Here is a 20,178-nt window from a genome sequence, read left to right on the forward strand (position 1 = left end):
CAGCTCAGCGGTGGAGCAGCATGGGGGGACACACAGGCAGACCCAGGGGGCTCTGACAGCACATCCCATGTCCTGGCCCCTCTCCAAACATGCTTTTTGGAGGTGGGAAGGGCACGATTATAAATTGCATGCAGTCTGAATTTCAGAGGGATGAAGACAACGTAAACACTGGCTTTTAGGGTGTTTTCAGAGAACGATGCACTGAAAGCCAGGCTAAATTACAACTATTACCTTTCACATCTTTTTTTCCTCCGTTTCCCAAGCTGCCCTCCCAGGGCAGTGCTGTGACACTGCCCCTGGCTGTAGGGGGTGGGTGGGTTTCCTGCATCAGGGAGACAACAAAATTCTTTCCCTCTTTGTGTTCCTGTCTGCGCTGGAAGCGACAAATTGACAGGCTGATGGGGACGATGTGCCAAGCTCCAGCACTCTTTCCATAAACCCTGTATTGAAACTATGGGATGGAATAAATTTGCTGCTCGGAGGATATTCCAAGGGAATGCATTTCATTCTCCAATTTCATTAAAAGCCATTAACATTGGAATGACATGGTCACTATTTATAAATCCCCGGTGCAGATGAATTGGTACAGCTGGTCAGAAGAAAAGAGGTTCAATGGAAACAGGGAGTCTATTTGCATTAATGGTTGTTACATGCTCCTCTGGCAGGGAGGGGAGCAGGTGAGGGCAGGGACCATTTCAATGTCAGTGATTACACCACTCACATGTTCTTGTAACTCTTCAACAAATCACTGTCATGATTGGAAAAGGAAAACACTGTTTCAGAAGGATGATTTTTAAACACAAAGCTTTACTCTGAAAAACAATCCTGAGCTGTTTACACTGTCTGTAGGGGAAAAGTTGTCTTGGAAGTTAAGAATTAATGAATGGAGAGGAATCGGGAGCAAGGAGACAAACCAAGATTCATTTTTTAATCTGTGAAAAATACTCTAAGTAGGATTTTTTCTGTGCACTGTGATTGACCAGGAACATTGAACGGGTCTCACACAGCCACAACTAGGGGGGTCCTTCCCTGTCTGAAAGTAAGAGTCACGTGGTGGCCTCAAGGCTCAAGGGACCAGCAGTACTCACTAATACAGCAGATTTTGGGGGTCCCTTGGGTTGCTCTTAGGCTGTGTCTGCAATCTCTGCTGCAGCAGTGAACGCTGCTGGCCTGGGGCAGGGAGGAAGGGATCTTTGTGACAGACCCCAGGGGCACAATAGCCTATAAAATTAAGAATATGTGTCTTTCTTGATGCCATGAAAATCTGTACTGGTACCATGCTGTTGAGCACTGAAGACAAAGTCCTTCTCTAATGAGTGTAGGAGCAGTCACTAGGGAAAAGGTGCCTTGACACATGTACTGTGGGACTGTCCTTGAGTGAGGTTGTGGTAAAAGGGAATGCACAATTTAAATGGCACTTGATATAACAGCAAAGCCACTGTTGAAATGGGATCCTTGGATGCTGGTATTCTAAGTTGGGTTCAACTTGCAGTGAGCACAATGCACTTGACTTAACAAAATTGATGCATCAAAAGGTGGTAGTGGGATTTAGACCTGCCCAAAGTAACAGCCTTTAAAAAAAGACAGTTTAACATTGTAAATCCATGGAAACTGGACCCCATTTCTCTATGAATTTACAGTAAATCAAAGCAGAACCCCAAAGCCCAGAGAACATGAAGGATTTTGTCCACATCTCTCCTCCTTCTATCTTTGGGTTTCCAGCTGAGTTAATTCCTCCAGACCAGTCTTTTCAGCCTAAAGAGCTCTCTGCTTTATGCTTTATTGTCTGTTTTAGAAAACAATGAAAATAATAAATCACAAGAAAATGTATTTTAATCACTGACTGACAAGCTGAGCATTTAGGTTTGGAAAATATTTAGTCTCCTAACCTAGCAGTCCTCAGAAACCATTTGTGGAGTTGGTTAAACAGATGACAACTTACTACTACTGCTCATTGCTTTTGATCACCTCCCAAAACTGTGCTATGGACTCTTGAGTTTAGGACCAGAAGATAAAGTGAGCTGAGCAGCCCTCTGCTCTCTCCAAGTTAAGTTTAACTTTCTAAAAAAACATAATACATCAAGTAAGAGGCACAGGTTTGCTCTCCTGGCGTGTGAAATCACATGTGTTGCATATGCAGCCCATTAGCAAGAACATAGTCCAAAAATTCCCAGTAAGAGCTATAGTAAGAGCGGCTGATTGATTCTTTTTGACAAGCTGTTTTTGTCTTTAGCCAGTAGCCAAAAGTTTCATCTAGTTTTGCATCCCATATTTTATGACTTTCAAATCCTTGACATCATTCAGAGCTCTTTGGCTCACGAGTGTGGCCTTCTGACTGACACGAGCCAGTGGACTTGGGTGTCGAGGCCACGGAGCAGATTACAATGAGCTGCACCATGTCCAAGGCTCCTCATCTGTCATGCAGCTGCTTTCATTGCACCAAAAGACTTCAGCAGGGATTATGGCATGAACCCTGCCTTTGCTCCATCCCTCTCCCACTCGCTCTTGCTCCGTCTCTCATTAACCAAGTCTAAGAATTTGTTACTAGAGTTGCAGACTCATTGACCCAGATTCGCTAATAATATGGGGGAGAGGAGATTTTTTTTTCCCCCATGCTTAATTGTTGGCTTCTGTGCATTCTTAGTGCTATTTATATGCAGAAGAACTAAAGACCTGTAATAAAGATGGAGCCAACTTTGCAGCAAAATTCGTCCATGGAGACAGGGAACAGGGAGACAGAGGTGAGCGTAGGTGGACTTACCTATTCTTGCAGACCCAGTGGTAGGTTTTTGATGGCTGACCCTGATTCCACAGCCTGATCCACAAGACCATATTGGTTTAGGCCAGAGCACCCCACTTTGCTCTGAAAATGCCTCACCATTGAAGTCATGCACTGGCTTTCTTTGTGTCAAGTTTGAGTTCATTTACCACCAGAGCGTAGTTTCTTGGCACAAGGAAATAAACTCCTGAGATGAAATAGTATGTTTCCTTTTTTTTTTTTTTCTGGATTGAGTAATTGTATTCTGTGGGTTTTTTTTTTAGTTGAAATTGTCTTTCATTTGTACGTGACGAAAGGAGTTGTTTCATTAAACCAAATTAAAATGCACGGTCAGGCTAAGGGCAAAACATCTTGGCCTAGAGGGAAAAAAAAAAAAAAAGAAAAAAAGAAAAGCAGGCAATACAAAGGTCTGAGAACTTTTAAAAGTACAAGATACAGGAAAACTTTTCAGTGTGTTCTTGTGGTAGGTAGGCAGAAAGATAAAGAAACATGAAGACCTATGAACAGAAACAGAAGTATCAACAGGAATGCAGAAGTGTTCAGTCACTGTTTACAGGTGGAAGGAGGCTGGGGAGGGCTTGAAGATGTGCCCACATTTCCAAAAAGCAAAGTCAAGCAGATGGTCTGGAAGTGGGTTGGGAGGGTCCTCCTGCCTGATCTGGGAGAGCGCTGGCTCTCCCCAGTCTTTGGAGCTCTGTGATCACTTCTAGATCATGGAAGATTTGCTCTTGGCACTTTTCATCCTTGGAAGAAACCTTCTGTCGTGGTTTATTTTCTACTTCGAGCCAGCTGGTCGATCTTGGAGAGACATTGGTGTTTCAGCTGCACTTTCTGTCTCTTGGCTCCGTTGCTGGTGTCATGATGTTCAGTTAACCAGGGGAGCTGAGCCCCTGCGTTGGCTTTCCTGTCATGGCAACAATTCCTTTAAATGATGTGGTTGAACTTTGCATTTGTATGAGCTCCGAGCTGCAAGGAAAGGCTTACTTTGAAAGGACCAGGGATGCAGGAGCTCATTTCCTGAGGGCATGGTGGGAGACAAGAGATGGAGCAGGTTGGAAAATACTGCATTACTGGAATTGCCTGCGTTTGCTGGTTTGAGAAAAGGATCAGAATAGTGGATTTTGCCTAATGCTGTTGGCAAATACCTCTCTGCTTTCATGGAGGAATGCCTGGAAGACCAGGATAAATGTGTCATTAGTCTCTGCCTAGAAAATAATGGATTTTAGCTTTTTTTTTTTCTTTTAAACCCCCCATAAAGTGTTTGGTTTCAAGCATTAGCCACAGAAGGGAGAGGGTTTTTTCACTTGAAAATCCTCTTGGAGACAGGCGTAACTTTATTTTATGAATTTAATTCAAGCCCTGTTCTCTGCCAGGGATTTTTCTAGACTGTTTTCCAATGAAAAATGCTGTGTCCATTACATATTTGCATTGAGAGTTACCTCAGTGCCACAACACAAGTTCTTTTAATGAAAAAGCAACTTCTGTCTTACTCCTCCCCTCCTTCCCAAATTAGTCTCTTCAAAAAGATTCACTACAGGCTCCTCACTCTCCCTTTAACACCCCAAGGTCTGTATCACTACGTCAAATGAACCATGAGGGGTTTTTTAACTCCTTGGAAATTTGTCTCAGGTTAGAGGACTGGGCAGGGAGGCCTTTATGTCGAAGCAGGACTCTGGACTGGTCATGTAAAGTAAAGGAATTAATGCTTTATGTCAAGTTGGGTTTTCCAGTTTGAGCCAGCAGGATGAGAGAAAATGAGGCCATTTTTTTTTTGGTAGCAGCCTTATATTGGATTGGGTAGCCTAACTCTGCAGATTCACACTGGTGAGTGTGGAACAGACAACACCGGCGCTTTCCGCAGAGCTCCCTGACACGTTTTCTGTATATATGTTTTTTTTAATAAATGTCTAAGCAGTGCACTAAATTTATATGTGAACAGATTTTAATCTCTTTGTTCTCAGAAGATAAGATCGCGTCAGAGCAGAACCCTGTTTCATGTTACTGTTAATGTTTGTGATCTGCAGTAACAGCCCAGCCTGCTTCTTCCAGCCCTGGGCAAGGCTCCAGCCCCTGGGCAGCTGCATCATCTCCAGCCATGAAGATGCAGTGGGACTATGCTGTTGTTGACTTTCAGTCCACGAGGGCTGTCCCTACAAGCTTGTGATCATACAGTAAACTTGACTACCTTGTCCCCACCTGTTGGGATTTTCCTGCTCCAAAGCAAAAGCCACCTGCCCCCTGTCTCCAGGTGCCCCGTTTAATGTTCAACAGGGTTGTTGCAGCAGCTGCGACACAACTATCTACTGTAATAGGAAGTTCTAATGTTACTGATATAGCAGCAGCCATAAAGATAAGACATGGGTCTGTTGGTTGGATTCCCTTTTGCCTGTGTAGTGAGCTTTAACTGACAGATTTCAGGCTGCACAGGGCTACCTTTCAGCCTTTTCTCTGAACAGCATGGGGAGACCCTGCTTTGGCTGCATGCTGCAGCACTGTATCTCCCCTGAGCTGGGGATTCTACAGGGTGTTCCCTTGACATCCTTGCTTTATCCAGGATGCATCCCTGTTTGGCATCTGGCTGCCCTGTAATTTGCTTGCCTAGTAATCCTGTGTGTCTTTTGTCATGGATTTACTGGAGGGGTCTTCAGGAAAGGGCTGGGTGAGGCAGGGAGTATCTTTCGATGCAGCGATAGTAGAGTTAATACACACCATGGATTGACCAGTTGCACGTGGGGAAGGGAGTGCCCTCCTCCTCCTCCTCCATCGTAGCTCTCTGCTTTAGCATTGGTCTCCTTGAGCATTATTCTCCTCTCCGTCATTTTAGGGCTTTCCATGGTATTATTCCTGCCTGGCTTGTCTGTGCAAGTAATGACAGGATCAATGTGGCTTAAGGTCAACTCTCCAGCTCTGCAGCCTCCTCTATCCCGTGCCCCAGAGAGCAGCAGCCTTGGAGAGGGCTCTTCTGAATTGTGTCTGCTGCTGTTGGTGGGATTATCGTGCCATAGCAAACCTGATGCTGTGAACAAATGGGTGAAAAAAAGGTTTATTTTTAGAATTGGAACCATGGTAAATATGTGGAATTTGTCCAGGGTCGGCCTGCTGTACCTTTTTGAAATGGAAAGTGCGTGTTTGTTAAAGTACCCCCTCCAAAGGTCAGCATAACCTAAGAAATAAATGTGCTGGCCTTTTGGAAAGCAGGTGAAGTTTCAGATGTGTCATAGCAACTTGCAGCTGAGAGCATAGGTCCCTGTAACCTGCATTTATTTCAGGGCAGCCCACGTGGATGGAAGTGCTTTCTTCCAGCCAGGGTTTCTTCTGAAGGTTTCAGTGAGGAGCCCTACACCATTCTTAATTCTCCAGTACAGCTTTTTCTTATATTTTCCTGGCTTCATATTTGCTGAAGCTCTAGTTGTGAGTTCAAGGGACTCATGCTGCAAGCATCATGTTTGCAGTTGGTGAGAGTAGGGATGAAAATGGAAAATTCTGGAATGAAAAGCAGGAAAATGCTGGGTGGGACCTGAGGACATCTCTCAAGGGGACCCAGTGGGTTCATGCCTCATTTGATGATCTAGCCAGCCCACTGAGATGCTTACAGGGCTCAGAGATTGAAGTGTTTGAGAATGTTACATTCTTTAATCCTTTTAGCTTCCTGCAAGGTGGAGGAATGCTATTGCTCTCTCTTATGCAGGGAAGTGAGGCATGAAGAGAAGAAATTACCTGCTCAAGGCATTGTAGGAATCTCATAGCTAAAAAAAAAAAAAAAAAGAGTTGGCATAGCTCTTAGCTGTCTGTCATGGCAGCAGGCACCTTTGGGCAGGGTGGCATCTCTGCCACGAGCTTGGCTGTCATTATTCCACTGACAGGCTTTTGGATGGGAAAGCACAGCCAGGAGAGGTAAGAGTTTGGAGAAATAGCAGGGGGACTGAAATGTGATCCAGACTATAGAATTAGGGCAATTCAAAGGCACAAACATCCTGCTGAGCTTGCCTAGTCCCCTTCAGTACATAATGAGTAAAGCACACGCCCAAGCTCAGCTTCAGGCATGTTTTGGTGGGAAAGCTCTGCCTCCCCTGCCTTGGGTTATGTCAGGCTTTATTCCTGGTGGCAACCGGCAGGTGTTCATGTGAGGGGGGAATGGCCTTCTAAATAAATTATCCATTCATTTCCTTCTGGAGACTTTCCTATTGTTTAGCCACAATATGCTTTCCTGTTTTTTTAAAAAAACAAAACAAAACAAAGCACCAAACCCTGGTCCCTAGGTTCCTCTCTGGCAGCTGCGTTTGAAGTGGGTGCCTGTGTCCCTGCTCTTCCGTCCGTTGCGCTGCTGTCACAGCTGCTCCCGCCTCGGTCCTCTGCACTTTCCAAAAGCAGTGTGAGAAATCCTTGCCTGGGAGCTGGGCTGGAGGGCATTGCATCCCACCGGGCTCTGTGTGTTCTCCAGCAGGGCCATGTGGGAGGAAAGCTGATGCTGCATATGGGGTAGAAAGCAGGAGATTCTTGTGATAATGGAAAGAACAAAAGCTCTGTTCCCTTCTTCCTCCTGGCTGATACCAGGACACTGAGGCCAGGGCACTTGCTTTCACAGGGCAGGTTTTTTTAACCATTTTAGAAAAAAAAAATGCAGTTCAGTAGGCCATAAAACAAGGGCTTCTCTACACAGGGAGGCTTTTGCCCAGCAAGGCGGGGTGTGATGTGGAAGCAGCACTGAGCCCACCGGGTCCTGCAGGAGCTCCTCAGAGCCTGTCCCAGCAGCACCTGTCCGTGGCTTTGCTTAACTCCCATCCCAGCTGGATGGCACAAAAGCTTTGTGAATCCAGATGAAAAATGGGGAGCCAGTGTGGGAAAGTGTGGCTGGGAGAGGATTCACCCCTCATTGCCTGAGGCCACTTGCCCAGCACTGTGTGCTGGCTGGGTTTGTGCCACTGTGCCTCTCTCTGCTGAGGAAATCCCAAACTGTGTTTCTTCTGCAGCAGCATCATTTGTCAGGAGCGTTTGCAGGCAGACACATGGAGCAGCACCCACATGAGCAGCAGGGTGGGTCTGTGCTGAAAGCAGCCATCTTCTGCATTTTAGCTCTTTGGGAGGCAAGAAATGAGATTTCTCCTGGGGATGTCCAAGAGAAATACCCTTATCTCTTGCCAGTATGGCCAGGACTGACCCCACAGACCAAAGGAAGACCCCACAGACCCTCTCATGCTGTGAGAGCCCCAGGGGGAGCCTGGCCTGTGATGCTGCTGGCAGCACAGGGGCTGTGCTGAGCGGGAGGACCATCCAGAGGGGATCTGACAACCAGGGGAGCTTCTTTCCTCAACATCTCCCCCAACTCTGCCTTTTTAGTCCCGGCATGGAAGTGGGAAACCCCACCTGATCTAAAAGCAAGGATGTATTTATTTACATTAGTGCACGACAGGATTAACTATTACCTTGTGCTACGCAACAATTGTCACGTGCAGGGTGAAGGAAGAGACACAAAAGACCTTTTGTTCAGCCACTGCATTTGCCTATCATAATTTAGGACTGACCTTTTTCCTTGATAGAAACAGGAGCTCTTTGCCTTTGTAGCTCTTTGACTCCTGTCAAAAACCTCTAACCCCTCTTCTCTTGCAGTTGCTTAGAGCCTCTGTCAGTTCAGACACAAATGCAAGTCCCAGCCTCTTGCTGCCCTACCTGGTAGAATTCTGCTTACAAAAAAGGTGTCACAACTGCAGCTCTCCTACCAGTTTTCCTGGCTGAGCTCCCAGTGTCTTCTGGTGTTTCCTTCCATGAGAGGAAAGCATCAGAAAGTCCTTCCCTTGTCCTGAAGAGGGACAGGGAGGAAGCAGCTTGAAGAAAGGGCCAGGCAGTCAGCTTCTAAAACTTCACAAGTGGGAAAAGATTTCAAATTAAATGTGTGCATGTGATGTGGTTTTATGTTTAACAGGATGATTTTGAGCAGCCAGGATGCCTTCCATTTTTGCTTTAAAAATCTACAAAGCCAGGTGCAAAGAACAGGAGATGTGGGGCGGGTGGGAAATGGGGAGACTGGAGTGCCTTTAGCACCATGGTGATAGTAACAGGAGCCCTGGTCCTGGAGCAGGACCCCATGTGTTCAAGAATATGCAAAAAAGATTGTCTCCACCTCAAGGAACTTACAGATAAGGTTTAAGATTAAAAGTTGGGCTTTTAAAATTTCTGTTTCACGCTTGTGTGAACTTCACTTTAGGCCTAAAATCTGCTTTTCTTGAAGTTGGTCTTGAAATTGTTATTGACTTTAAATGCTGCAAGATCTCGCCCATAAATTCTCCTTCTCCCATCTGTAAAACGAGGATGGCAGGATTTCTGTGCCATCTGTGGTGCTGTGAAGCTGAAAACAATCATCATTTATAAAGTGCTTTGAGCTCAAATGGGAGGTTCTGTGTAAAGGCAAGGCTTTGTGGGATGAAATATTCTTTAATGTGCTGGTTGCATCTGATAGCTGAACCAGGGGCTAGGTTGAAATTTTTGAAAGAATGATCTGGTGATGCAGAGGTAGTGCTCCAGCTGCTAAATGTCTTGGCTTATTTGTGTTGTCCCAGGTACTAAATGTCAAGGTTTATTTGTGTTGTTGAAAAACTTCTGTTCATTATTAGAAAATTAAGGGGCAGAGAAGGCAGTGGTAGCATGTCCTCAAAAAAATCAGTATCCTGCATCTGCATTCATCTCAAGCATCTCTGATCTTAACAGCCCTGGTTCTCAGAGATGGTGTGACTCTGGCCACCAGCTGGTGATTTAACAGTACATGTGTTGTAAATAGGAAGCCAGGAGCCACAGTCACGAGGGTTAAGCCTTTCCGCGTGCAGTAGGATGCATCTGATGGGAAAAAAAGGATGTTCATTTTCATCCAGCTTTGCAGGGTGTAGGAGGGCAGCTGCCTAACCTTCGCCCCAAGAGCCACATTTGCTTTTTATTTGCATAAAGCTGAGGGCCAAATCGGTGCAACAAAGAGCAGGTTGTGGCCAAGCACAACATTTTGAGATGAAATAGTGTGGTTCCCAGCGAGTTCTGCAGAGCGCGCATGGCAAGCCGGGCGCAGTTGCCCTGGCTGAGCTAACACAGGGCTCAGGTCAAGCCCTGCTGATGGAGCTTCTGGTCTCTCTTTTGCAGACACAAGCCACCAGACCCGCTCAGTCTCCAGCCGCCCCTACTACAGTTTGCCCAACAGCAGCCATGAGAGACGTTCGGTTCTCACCGTCACGGAGCCGCCGCGTTTCCACTCCCAAGCCAAAGGCAAGAACGTGCGCCTGGACGCTCACTCCCGCAAGGCCACGCGGAGGAACAGTTTCTGCAATGGGGTCACCTTCACCAACCGGCCCATCCATCTCTACGAGAAGGTCAGGCTGAAGCTGGTGGCTGTGCACCACGGCTGGAGTGGGGCCCTGCGCTTTGGCTTCACCATTCACGACCCATCGCAGATGAGCTCTGAGGAGATACCAAAGTACGCCTGTCCGGACCTGGTGACCCGACCTGGATACTGGGCCAAAGCTTTGCCAGAGAGGTTTGCTGTGAGAGACAATATCTTGGCCTTCTGGGTTGACCGTCATGGGAGAGTCTTCTATAGTATTAATGATGAGGAGCCAATATTGTTTCACTGTGGTATTAAAGTTTCTGGTCCTCTCTGGGCACTCATAGACGTCTATGGAATTACCCATGAAGTGCAAATACTAGGTAAGTGTGTGTTTTGGCATGTGGCTTGCTCTTCTAGTTGCTTTTTCCACACACGCATAATCATCTAGAAAAGATGCATGATCTATCTGGTTGATAATTTCTATGAGACACTTACAAAACTCAGTTAATATTGGTTTTGTACCTCAAGTGAACAATTATTTTTCTTTGCCAGCAGTGGGTATCCAGAAAGTAATATATTTTAGAGCTGTTAGTGATGGAAAGTCTGTGGCTGTCTGGAGGGAGAAATGGAATTCTTTACATGTAACTTTACCCAGCTTTTTCTGAGATAGATGTGCTGCTATGGCATGGAAAAACATGGTGCTGCTTTACAGCAAGGTCCCAGGGACTGAGCAGACAAAGGCGGACAGTTCTTCCCCTGTTCTTTCCCAGCTACTGGTTACTGCCAGTCCACTGGAAAACTACCACCCATTCCCCGAGAGTTTCCTGGCACCCTTCCCCACAGCCCCTCTTTAGGCTGGCAGTGTAACAAGCTGTGTTTGCAGATGTAACCCAGCTGACCCTTCCCTTACACATGGGCATCACTGTGTGTCTGCAAAGCAGCAGCCATAGCCCAACAGCTGAAGTGTGATCAGAGAATGTAGTGTGAGCTCCTGTGGGCTTCGGGATCCTTGCCACCACCTGCTACTTCTGCCCCCACCCCCATGCAGGTCACTGTGTTTAGGTGGTGCCTGGCTGACTTAAAAGCATCATCCTTGAGGAGGGCTGCAGGAGGGGATGTTCCCATTAGCAAATGGAGCCGATTGCCATGGAATGACTTTCATTTCATGACTTTTACGGCATTGAAATTTCAAAGGAATTTGGTGTTGGATGGAGTGTTTTGAACTAGTCCACACCACAGGGAATCCTTTATAAAATACAAGAGTGTTGCCCTTTCCTGGAGGCTCCTAGGAGCTGATTTAGTTTTAACAGCCAAGCTGAGCTGCACCTGCTGGAGGGGATGATGCCTCCATCCTCACACTGAGCAGACACCAGTGTTAGGCTGTGAAATGGTTAGTCCAGTGAGCAGGCAGCTCCATCACACATTCTTCCGAATGTTACCAATTATTTTACAGCTGAAAGGTTACACATAAACAACACTCTGCTGTGCCTGCTCTGCCTCAAATGTGCAATTAAACCTTACCAGTACCTTATCCTGTAATTGCAGCTGTGATGCCCTCCAGCCTCTGATGCTACCATAGAGGTGAAGGAGCGTTTGCTACATTGGCTAGTGCAACTGCTTCACCAGAGCAGTCCTTCTTCCTTATTAGATTATAGCTAGAAGAATGAAATGCAGGTTATTTCTGCCCCCACCCCTAGTCCTGACCATGGCATCCAAGTGTGCTGATTTTTTAATCCTAGTACTAAGCCCCACACACTGCCCCAGGAATCAGGGCAATGCTCAGCTACCTCAGGCATCAAGGGACACAACCTCTTTTCTACAGATGTGGTGGTGTCAGAGCAAACATGTTTGTTTCTCTGTTTCTTCCTCCCAAAATTTTGCAAGTTGAGAAAACTGTGAAATACAGATGCACAAAATGCATCTTTTAGCATCATAAAGCTTGGATGCTCTGTGGGAGCATTTCTTGCCAGATACCCTGTGCTTGCTAGAAGCAGCTGGTCCAGCCATCAGCCTACACCAGTGGCCTCTCCTGTATGGGCTTCTGAGCATGAGCAGCCTCTGGGACAGATTTGGGTGGTTTTCCTTCACTGGTAAAAGCCTGGTGATTTTTCTCCTCCAAGTAGCATGCAGAGTGGGTGCTTTGATGCTTGTCTCCTCTCCATCTTTGGGAAGACCAAGAGTCTGCTCCATTCACACAGACTCTTAACTTTAATGTGCTTTGACTTTGCTTGGCTGGTTAATGCCTTATGTTTAGAGTGAAGTGTCCAAGCCATCCCAGACAGTGCTGGAGGTAGAAGGAAGCACTCCCAAACCTGCCCACACTTTTAAATCATGCCCTGGCCTGGCATGGCCTATGTGAAAATCTGGGAAATTAATTAAAATTCTGCAATTGTGATTTTCCCTTTGCTGTGAAAGGGGAAAATAACTGTAAAAATCTTCTTTGTTAACACCACAACAAGTAGCTTTTGTGACAAGCTCTCAATTCACAATCTCTGCAGTGGTGTTAACACCCCTGAGATACGAGGCTTGAAATCTTGTAAAGTGGCCTAATTTGGACACACCTGTGCCAAGACACCTCACAGCTGTAAGTCAATGACAAGGAGTGTGAAAGGAATATCTGTTGATGCTTGTGCATTAGGGGTTGACCTCTTGCTAGTTTTTCCCTTGTTTTTCCATTCAGAGGAACAGGATTTAGATAATCTGTAGGCTGAAATAATAACAATAGTAACCCTAAAAATAGGGAATTGGATCTTGACTCTAATGTCCCTTATCACTGGGTTTATCTCACAGACAGCATGTTTGCAGAGACCATGACCACTGCCCGGCTCAGCAGTGCCCGGCTCAGCACTTGCCTTCCGCAGAGCAACCATGATTCTGCCAACTTCAATAACAACGAACTGGAGAATAACCAAGTGGTAGCCAAAATTGCAAACCTAAACCTAAGCCGGGTTCCAGGGCTTGCGACAGACAACCACATCATCCCCTGTTGCCCAAACCGACGGCAGCGTGCCCAGGGGGTCCCAGCCTTCCTGGACACTGACCTGCGATTCCACCCCACTCGTGGACCTGACATCACATTTTCTCAGGACCGGATGGTTGCCTGTACCAACTGGCAAGAAAGCAATAGGACTTTGGTGTTTTCTGACCGACCTTTGCACATTGGTGAAAGCCTCTTTGTGGAAGTAGGACATCTTGGGTTGCCATATTATGGGGCCCTTTCGTTTGGCATCACTTCTTGTGATCCGAGTACTTTACGGACAAACGAGCTCCCAGCAGATCCAGACTTTCTCTTGGACCGCAAGGAATACTGGGTGGTTTACCGAGCGTTCCCGGTCCTCAACAGTGGTGACATTCTCAGTTTCATGGTCTTGCCGAATGGAGAGGTGCACCACGGGGTGAATGGAGCCAGCCGAGGAATGCTCATGTGCGTGGACACCTCACAGTCTCTCTGGGTGTTTTTTACAATCCACGGTGTAATCAACCAGCTCAAAATACTGGGTAAGTGCAACCAAAAGAAATTATAATGGGAGCACCTTCCTGGTGAAGTTTCCTGGGCCAGAACGGGAGCACTTGCAGCGTTGCCTTTAGCAGGTGGTCACCAGTGTGAAGAAGCAGCTCCTGATGTCACCTTGTGTTTGCAAACATGAGTGAGTGAGACAGTAGCTGTCGCACAGATGTATGCAGCCTATGTAAGTCCCCAAGAAAAGGGTAAGACTTGAGACAGAAAATAAGCAGTAGGTAGTAGGGAGTCAGGGATGGCTGCAGGGGGGTCATAGCTTGTTTTCAGAGGGTTTGTTTTTAAAAGGAATTATTTATAAATGGGTATTAAACTCCTGCCTTGGTAAAGGCAATGATTTTTGTGAGTGAGGCTCTGGTTTAAGCTCCTGTGTTGCTGATGGACAGTAATCGCTCCCCAGGCACTTCCACAGCTCAGGTATCAGATGTCACTTTTGATCTATTGCTTGTGACCAGTTACAGTGCTGCTCCTTTCCTCTTGTTAAGGATTCTGTCATAAAAGCAGATGTTGATGACTTTGTAAAGCAGGTTTTTCTCATTTAAAGCAATGCCCTTTCCTAGCTGCCCCTGATCTGACTGTGAGACAGTGACAGCTTGGGGCAGCTGCTGCTGGAGAGACCAGGACAGCAGGGAAGTGACTTTACACCCCAAATGATGGCTGCCAGATAACCTCATGCTTGCTTTGCCAAAGCACCTAACAGAAGTTATACAATGGCATAGCAAGGTCCAGGCCCTGAAGGTGACATCCAAAATGACACACCTATATAGTTACTAAGGGACAGCACTTAACAGCTGGACCTCACCCTAAAGCACCCTGTGCATGCAGGGTGGGAGCGACTCACCGGGTGGAGGGGACGTTTAGCTGGGGTTCAGCTCTCTGTGGCCCCATGGGGGCTCAGCTCTCTCCTGTGTTTGCAGGCACTGTGCAGTCCAGCCCAGTGACCGTCTCTCCCTCAGGATCCCCCGGTGGTTCGCAGTACGACAGTGACTCGGACATGGCCTTCAGCGTCAACAGGTCGTCGTCTGCTTCGGAGTCGTCGCTCGGTAAGGAGAGCCCAGCCCTCGGCACCCAGCTGTGCCAGGACAGGAATCTGGGCAGAGAGATGCTGCTGGGGCTCTGCAAGCAGCAGGGCAGGGTTAGGGGGGAGATGTTAACATCTTCTGCAAGGCCAGCAGAAATAATTAGAAGAAAACACAAAGCAGCGAGGAGCTTTTCAGGGCCTCAAGAAAGGCTTCCTACTTTGTCAGTCTGTCTAATGAAGGTGGTCCCTGCAGACCTGCCCTTGCTGCAGTAACAGGGGGTGTGGTGTCATGTCTGGGGGTCTTACACCCCTCAGACCACTGCTTTCTGCACTGCCAGGGCCCTGCTGCCAGAAGGATGCCCACACAATCGTTCACTTGCCTGTGTCTGGGCAGATGGCCCTGAGTGCCCTGCCAAGTGCCATCCCCGGCCCCTGCTCTGCTGGGCAGTGTCCACGGCTGCCTGGCATGGCCAGCAGGATGCAGGACCACCCTGTGTGGAACACACCTTCTTCAGGGGCTCTGTGCACCCACACCATGAAGCAGGTGTGTAAAATCACAGCCCTGGCTGGGTAAGCCCAGGTGAGCTGTGCTTGCCCCGTCTGTAGAAAAGGGATGGCAGGCTCTGCCTGGAGCTGTCCCTGTGCTGCCACTTAGAATTTGCTGCAATCTGTGTGGCCAATGAACCAGGTAATGACTTAAGGAAGGAAGAGCCTTAAAAATTGACTTGAATGTGTGCACGTTGTACACTGTCAGGTTTATACCTGGTGACTAAATTATCTTATTGCTTCCTCCTCTTTTGCAGTGACTGCTCCCAGCTCCCCTCTGAGCCCCCCCATCTCTCCTGTCTTCCCCCCTCCAGAGCCATCAAGCAGCAAGAATGGGGAATGCACCGTCTGCTTTGACAGCGAGGTGGACACAGTGATCTACACCTGCGGACACATGTGCCTCTGCAACACCTGTGGTCTTAAGCTGAAGAAGCAGCTCAACGCCTGCTGCCCAATCTGCCGACGGGTCATCAAAGATGTTATTAAAATATACCGTCCCTAGCGCCCGGCTGGGGCTGCAGGAAGGGGGAACGCCGCTAGCAGTAACCATGCCTTTCCGTCCCTGCTTATGGGTTATCGTGCTGGTCAGTCGTTATCAAGTGGCTCGTTATCTGTGTTTCCTTATTTGACTGGTAGGGCACAATTCAGGGATAAATTGAGCTGAGGATCATTTGGGGCCCAAAGGCACGGCTGCCGTGCCAGCCAGGCTGTGTGCCCGTGGGCGAATCCAGGGAATCCCGGTCTGGACCTGACCCAGATGCAAATGAGAAATTTCCTGTGCAAAGGCTCGTTTTTTCCTCCTCCTCCTGCAGAGGAGGCTCGCTGTGGTGCAGGCTGGGAAAGGGAGGTTGCCACTTGGTCACTGCCAGGTGCCACCGGGCTTCCCGACCCCTGCTGCTGGGTGCTCGCACTGTGGCGGAACAAAATTAAGACAAGGCCCAGTTGGGGAGGGTTCAAAGTGGACAAAACTGATTTGGAAATGTCGTGTTCATCTGTGAAAGGGGAACTAGCTAAGGCCAAAATAGTAGCACAGCCAGATTCTCACTTGTTTGGGTTCCAGGCTTCTGGGGCATGTGGAGAAGCTGGTCTGGTATTAGATAAAGCAGCTTTTACTTTTTGTGGCAGAGCAGGGACTTTGAGCTAGGTAAGCTGAGACCTGGGGAGCAGCCATGGGGTGGCAGTGAGGAGCATGAGGCCACCGCGAGCCCCAGCCACCCCCACGGCTGCTGCAGCGGTGGTGGAGCAGCAGCGATGGGCTGTGCAGGCTGCTGAAGCCATGAATTGCAGCCTGTGGATGAGAGGGGCGTTTGGATGGGCACACACAGTCCTGGCTTAGAGAAAGCACAGGGCTGCAGCCATCTGCAGGGATGGTGTCTAACACCTCCAGGCACACGTGCCTGCATTTTGCTCTGCTCCTCTTTGCAGGTAGTGGAGCTGCCATCTCACCCTGTCCTGCCTGGCTTGAGCCCTTTCCCAGCAGCCAGGGCTCAGCCTTCCTCCTGCCCCACCACTGGGACATTTGGAGCCTGTAGTGATTTCAGACCCAGTCCCAGCAGGCTCACTTTTTTTCTGAGGACTGTGTATGTGCTAATTTTACCTGCTCTTTCTGCCTTTCCAGGTTTACCTGTACAGCTACCAGCTGCCTAGACACTGAATCCCAACAGTAGATAAGATCTTTTTGAGATGAAGATCTCACTTGTCTTTATCTGGGAGGAGGAAAGAAAGGCTATTGGGACTTCAAAGGTAAATGGGTTTTAGCTGTGGTGTTAGCTACAAGCAGCAGCAACCCCCATGAGCTGGGCAGCATCTGAGCATGCAGCCTTGGGGCTGGTGCAAGGAGCTTGGTGTCCTGCTCCCTGCTGCTCCCTCTGCAGCTGCCCTCAATTCTCCATCCTCTGCCCACCCCCAGTGGGCTTCTATCCAGTCCTTCACCTTGAGCCTGGCCAGCTTCCAGCTGGTCCAGGTTAGTAAAGAGAGAAAAAGAGAGGATGCAAATGGGAGAATGAGAGCGGGGCTGGTATCATGCTAGCGCAGTGACCGTGTGCCACCAAGAGGGTAAGAACAGCTTTTTACAGAAAGGTGCAATGACTGTATTTTAGTCCAAAAAAGAAAAAAAACTGAGCAACCTCTGAACGTTTTGGGGCTTCTAGGCACAGAGGGGAGCCTGACCTTGCCAGTGTCACCTCACCTCACCATCGGCTCTCCCCTCCGAGGTGCCAGTAGCTGTGGGTGCTCTGCTGCCTCCCTCGGTGCCAGAGCCCGGGCGGTGTTTTGGTGGCGGCGCGGCCCTTGGTACCGCCCGGCACGGAGCCGTCCTGGCCCCGCTCTGCGTCAGGGAGAGCTCATCCTCCTGCTGCAGCAGGCTGGAGCTGAGCAGGCAGGAAGAAAACCTTTTTTTTTTTTTTTTTCTTCTTTTCCTTGAAGAGCTAACTAACATTTTAATTAAGTGTCTAAATGAGAAGCTGCTGTAGAGTGAGATCTCTCACCCGTTGCCCTGCTGCACTGGCAGGAGAGCCTGCTGGCTTTGCAGAGCTCGTTTTTGGAACCTCGGCTCATGCCTCTGGCTGTGCCACTGCTGACTGTGCTCAGCCCTCAGCAGAGCCACTGGCACGGCGACTGTGGCACGAGTTCACCTACACCTTTGCAAAAGGAGACAGCAAGGGCAGGTTTCCAGCAGCTGGAGCCTTGCCCAGACCCCCGGGCTGCCCTCTGCCCAGGGACCGCAGATGGTGCCTTCACAGAGACCTCCCTGGTCCCACGTTTGCAGACCAGGGTCCAGCTGCGGTCAGTGGGCACAATGATGGCAAGGATATATGAGCATGGGATGAAAGGCCAGGTGGGTTAGTGTCTGCCTGGTCAACTGGCTGCAGTGGGAAGCCCTTGCATGAGGAATTAAAGGAACATTATCGGAATCCACAGTGATCGATGCTAGCTTGGATCAGATCTGGGCTAGTGAATGCCAGCTGCCATCCCTGGGGCTGCTGTCCCTATTTCAGGGGTGCCCTGTCCCTTTCAGTAGCTGCACATGGCTGTGTGCCTGAGCAGAGCAGAGCTTGGCTGACCCCTCAGGTCCTCAGTGAGTGGGGGTAGCTGAATGCCTGGGGTGGAGTTTTTATTGGTATAGCTCTTATTTTTTTAAGCCAGCAAGGAGAAATACCGAATCCACCCCAGGCTGTGTCTGAGCCCTTCAGGACACATTGCACAAGTTGAATTTTTGCTGTAGCAGCTGAGACCAGTTTCCAGAAGTGCAGCATCCAGTGGGGCCAGCAAGGGGAGCCAGCTCAGTCAAGGTCCGGAGGGTGGCCGTGCAGCAAGCAGGATGGGAAAGCAGTGGACATGTTGCCCTGCCTGTCTGAAAGCAACAGGAATTTTTCCAAAATAGGCCTCTTAAAATAAAATTATTTCCAGGAAAAGGTAGCCTCTTACAGATTTAATTGTTAGTACTCGTATTGCTATTTTTTTTAAACAGTCTGATGATATATGATTTGTACAGAAGATCTGTTTGTGCCTTATAAGGGTGTCTGTGCACTTTTTATCCTTTTTAAAGCAACTTTTAAAAAGAAAAAAAAAAAGGGGGGGGGGGGGAACAACACAGATCAATGGTAGTTTTATAGAATTTTGTGTTCACTGAGAATCTTGCTTTTTATATATATATATATATGAGTGAAAAAGTGTTAATTTCCATGGATTCCCCCCTCTCCTCCTAACCTATTTGTTTAAAAATTAAAAAAAAGAAAAAAGGAAGGAAGAAAGGAAGGAAAAGAAGAGATGGGGAACTCTTTTACCTTCCCTCTTTCCAAGACAGTTCCTCTCTTACCATTACCTTTATGATTCAATACTGTGACCTGCATATCATGGTTAAGCTGAATCAGATTTTGGACCTCTGTATTAGGCATTTCAAGCAAATTATTGGGGAGACTGGGGTGGGGAGGGCATCGCACGAGGGAGGGAACTGCACTTCTACATGTCAGTGCTCTATAGCCTTGTGTTTTGTGCTGTGTGTTTTACTTTTGTCCATTTACCTGTTTTACATTAATATAATTTTACTTGTTTATGAAACAAATAAACTTTTGGCTTGTAAAAGGGTGCTCCCAGGTGTTTAAAAGCATTTGACCCAGAGGGTGAGCAAATTATTTCTGAAGTGTGGCAATATTAATAGATAGAGGCAGGACCACCTCTGGTCAGCTCTGATCCAAAGGAAAAAAAAAAGAAAAAAAATCACTTTAAATACCTTGCATGAGCTTTGCTTTGTTCCTGGGAGGTCAATGCACAGCAGCTGCTCACTGCCTTGATGGGCAGGGTGGGGGCATTCCTGGCTCATTTAGCATTGCAAACCTTGAATATCTGGCTGGCCACTGCAGTGAAAGCAGGGTGTATTTTAGGGCTACAGAGAGGAGAGGATGTCCTGTGCCAAATGCCCTCTCCAAGTGCCCCCAATCTGCACTGTCTCAAGCAAGGCAGCTGCCAGCCTGGCCCTGCTCCTGTGCCTGTGCTAGGCCTGCAGCAGCCCAGGGACCACAGGGGCTGGCCCAGGGAAGGGGTGATGCAGGCATGGGCTGCTTTCTCCTTCCCTTCTCCTTCCCTTCCCATTCCCCTTCTCCAGTTGTTTTTGTCTGGTAGCAATGCCTAACTCTTTATTTCACAAGCAGAGGCCAACAGACGGCTGCTCTGTAAACTGTTTATATCCTGAAGTATGGCCTGCTGAAGCCAGATACCAGTTAAGCAGCTTCAGATGTGGTTTAAAGTGGAGTGGAAGAATTCATTCATAACTCTGCCCTGGCAAGAACACGACCATAGTTGAGCGTTTGCACGAAAAACCTCATGAGCTGCAGGTGGTGATGGAGCCTGACAATGGCTATTTATGTCAAAATGCCTTTTTATAAACTCTGCTGCCCCACTTTATCCAGAGACCTGATCCCTGTGAGCTACCAACAGACTAATGGTGCCTGTTTCAGGCCATGGAGTGACTCTGCACCTCACTTGGCATTACTATGATGACCTGTTCCAGCCAC

General features: G+C 48.1%; 1 protein-coding gene across 2 annotated transcripts in view; it reads left to right on the top strand.

The window, feature by feature from the left end:
• The window catches only part of NEURL1B (neuralized E3 ubiquitin protein ligase 1B), a 34,533-nt gene extending 15,284 nt beyond the window's left edge, over positions 1-19,249 (top strand). Inside the window, exons 2-5 of one of the 2 annotated variants that reach the window (XM_051631640.1) lie at positions 9,902-10,462; positions 12,873-13,580; positions 14,517-14,642; positions 15,424-19,249. In XM_051631640.1, coding sequence (XP_051487600.1) covers positions 9,902-10,462; positions 12,873-13,580; positions 14,517-14,642; positions 15,424-15,668 — 1,640 coding nt within the window. In that variant the 3' untranslated portion in view covers positions 15,669-19,249. The remainder of the gene's footprint in view (positions 1-9,901; positions 10,463-12,872; positions 13,581-14,516; positions 14,643-15,423) is intronic. The other variant, XM_051631641.1, reaches the window with a different exon arrangement.
• The last annotated feature ends 929 nt before the right edge of the window (positions 19,250-20,178 follow it).

The sequence above is a fragment of the Apus apus genome, chromosome 13 (assembly GCF_020740795.1).
Source record: "Apus apus isolate bApuApu2 chromosome 13, bApuApu2.pri.cur, whole genome shotgun sequence".
In the NCBI taxonomy this organism is placed as follows: Eukaryota; Metazoa; Chordata; class Aves; order Apodiformes; family Apodidae; genus Apus; species Apus apus.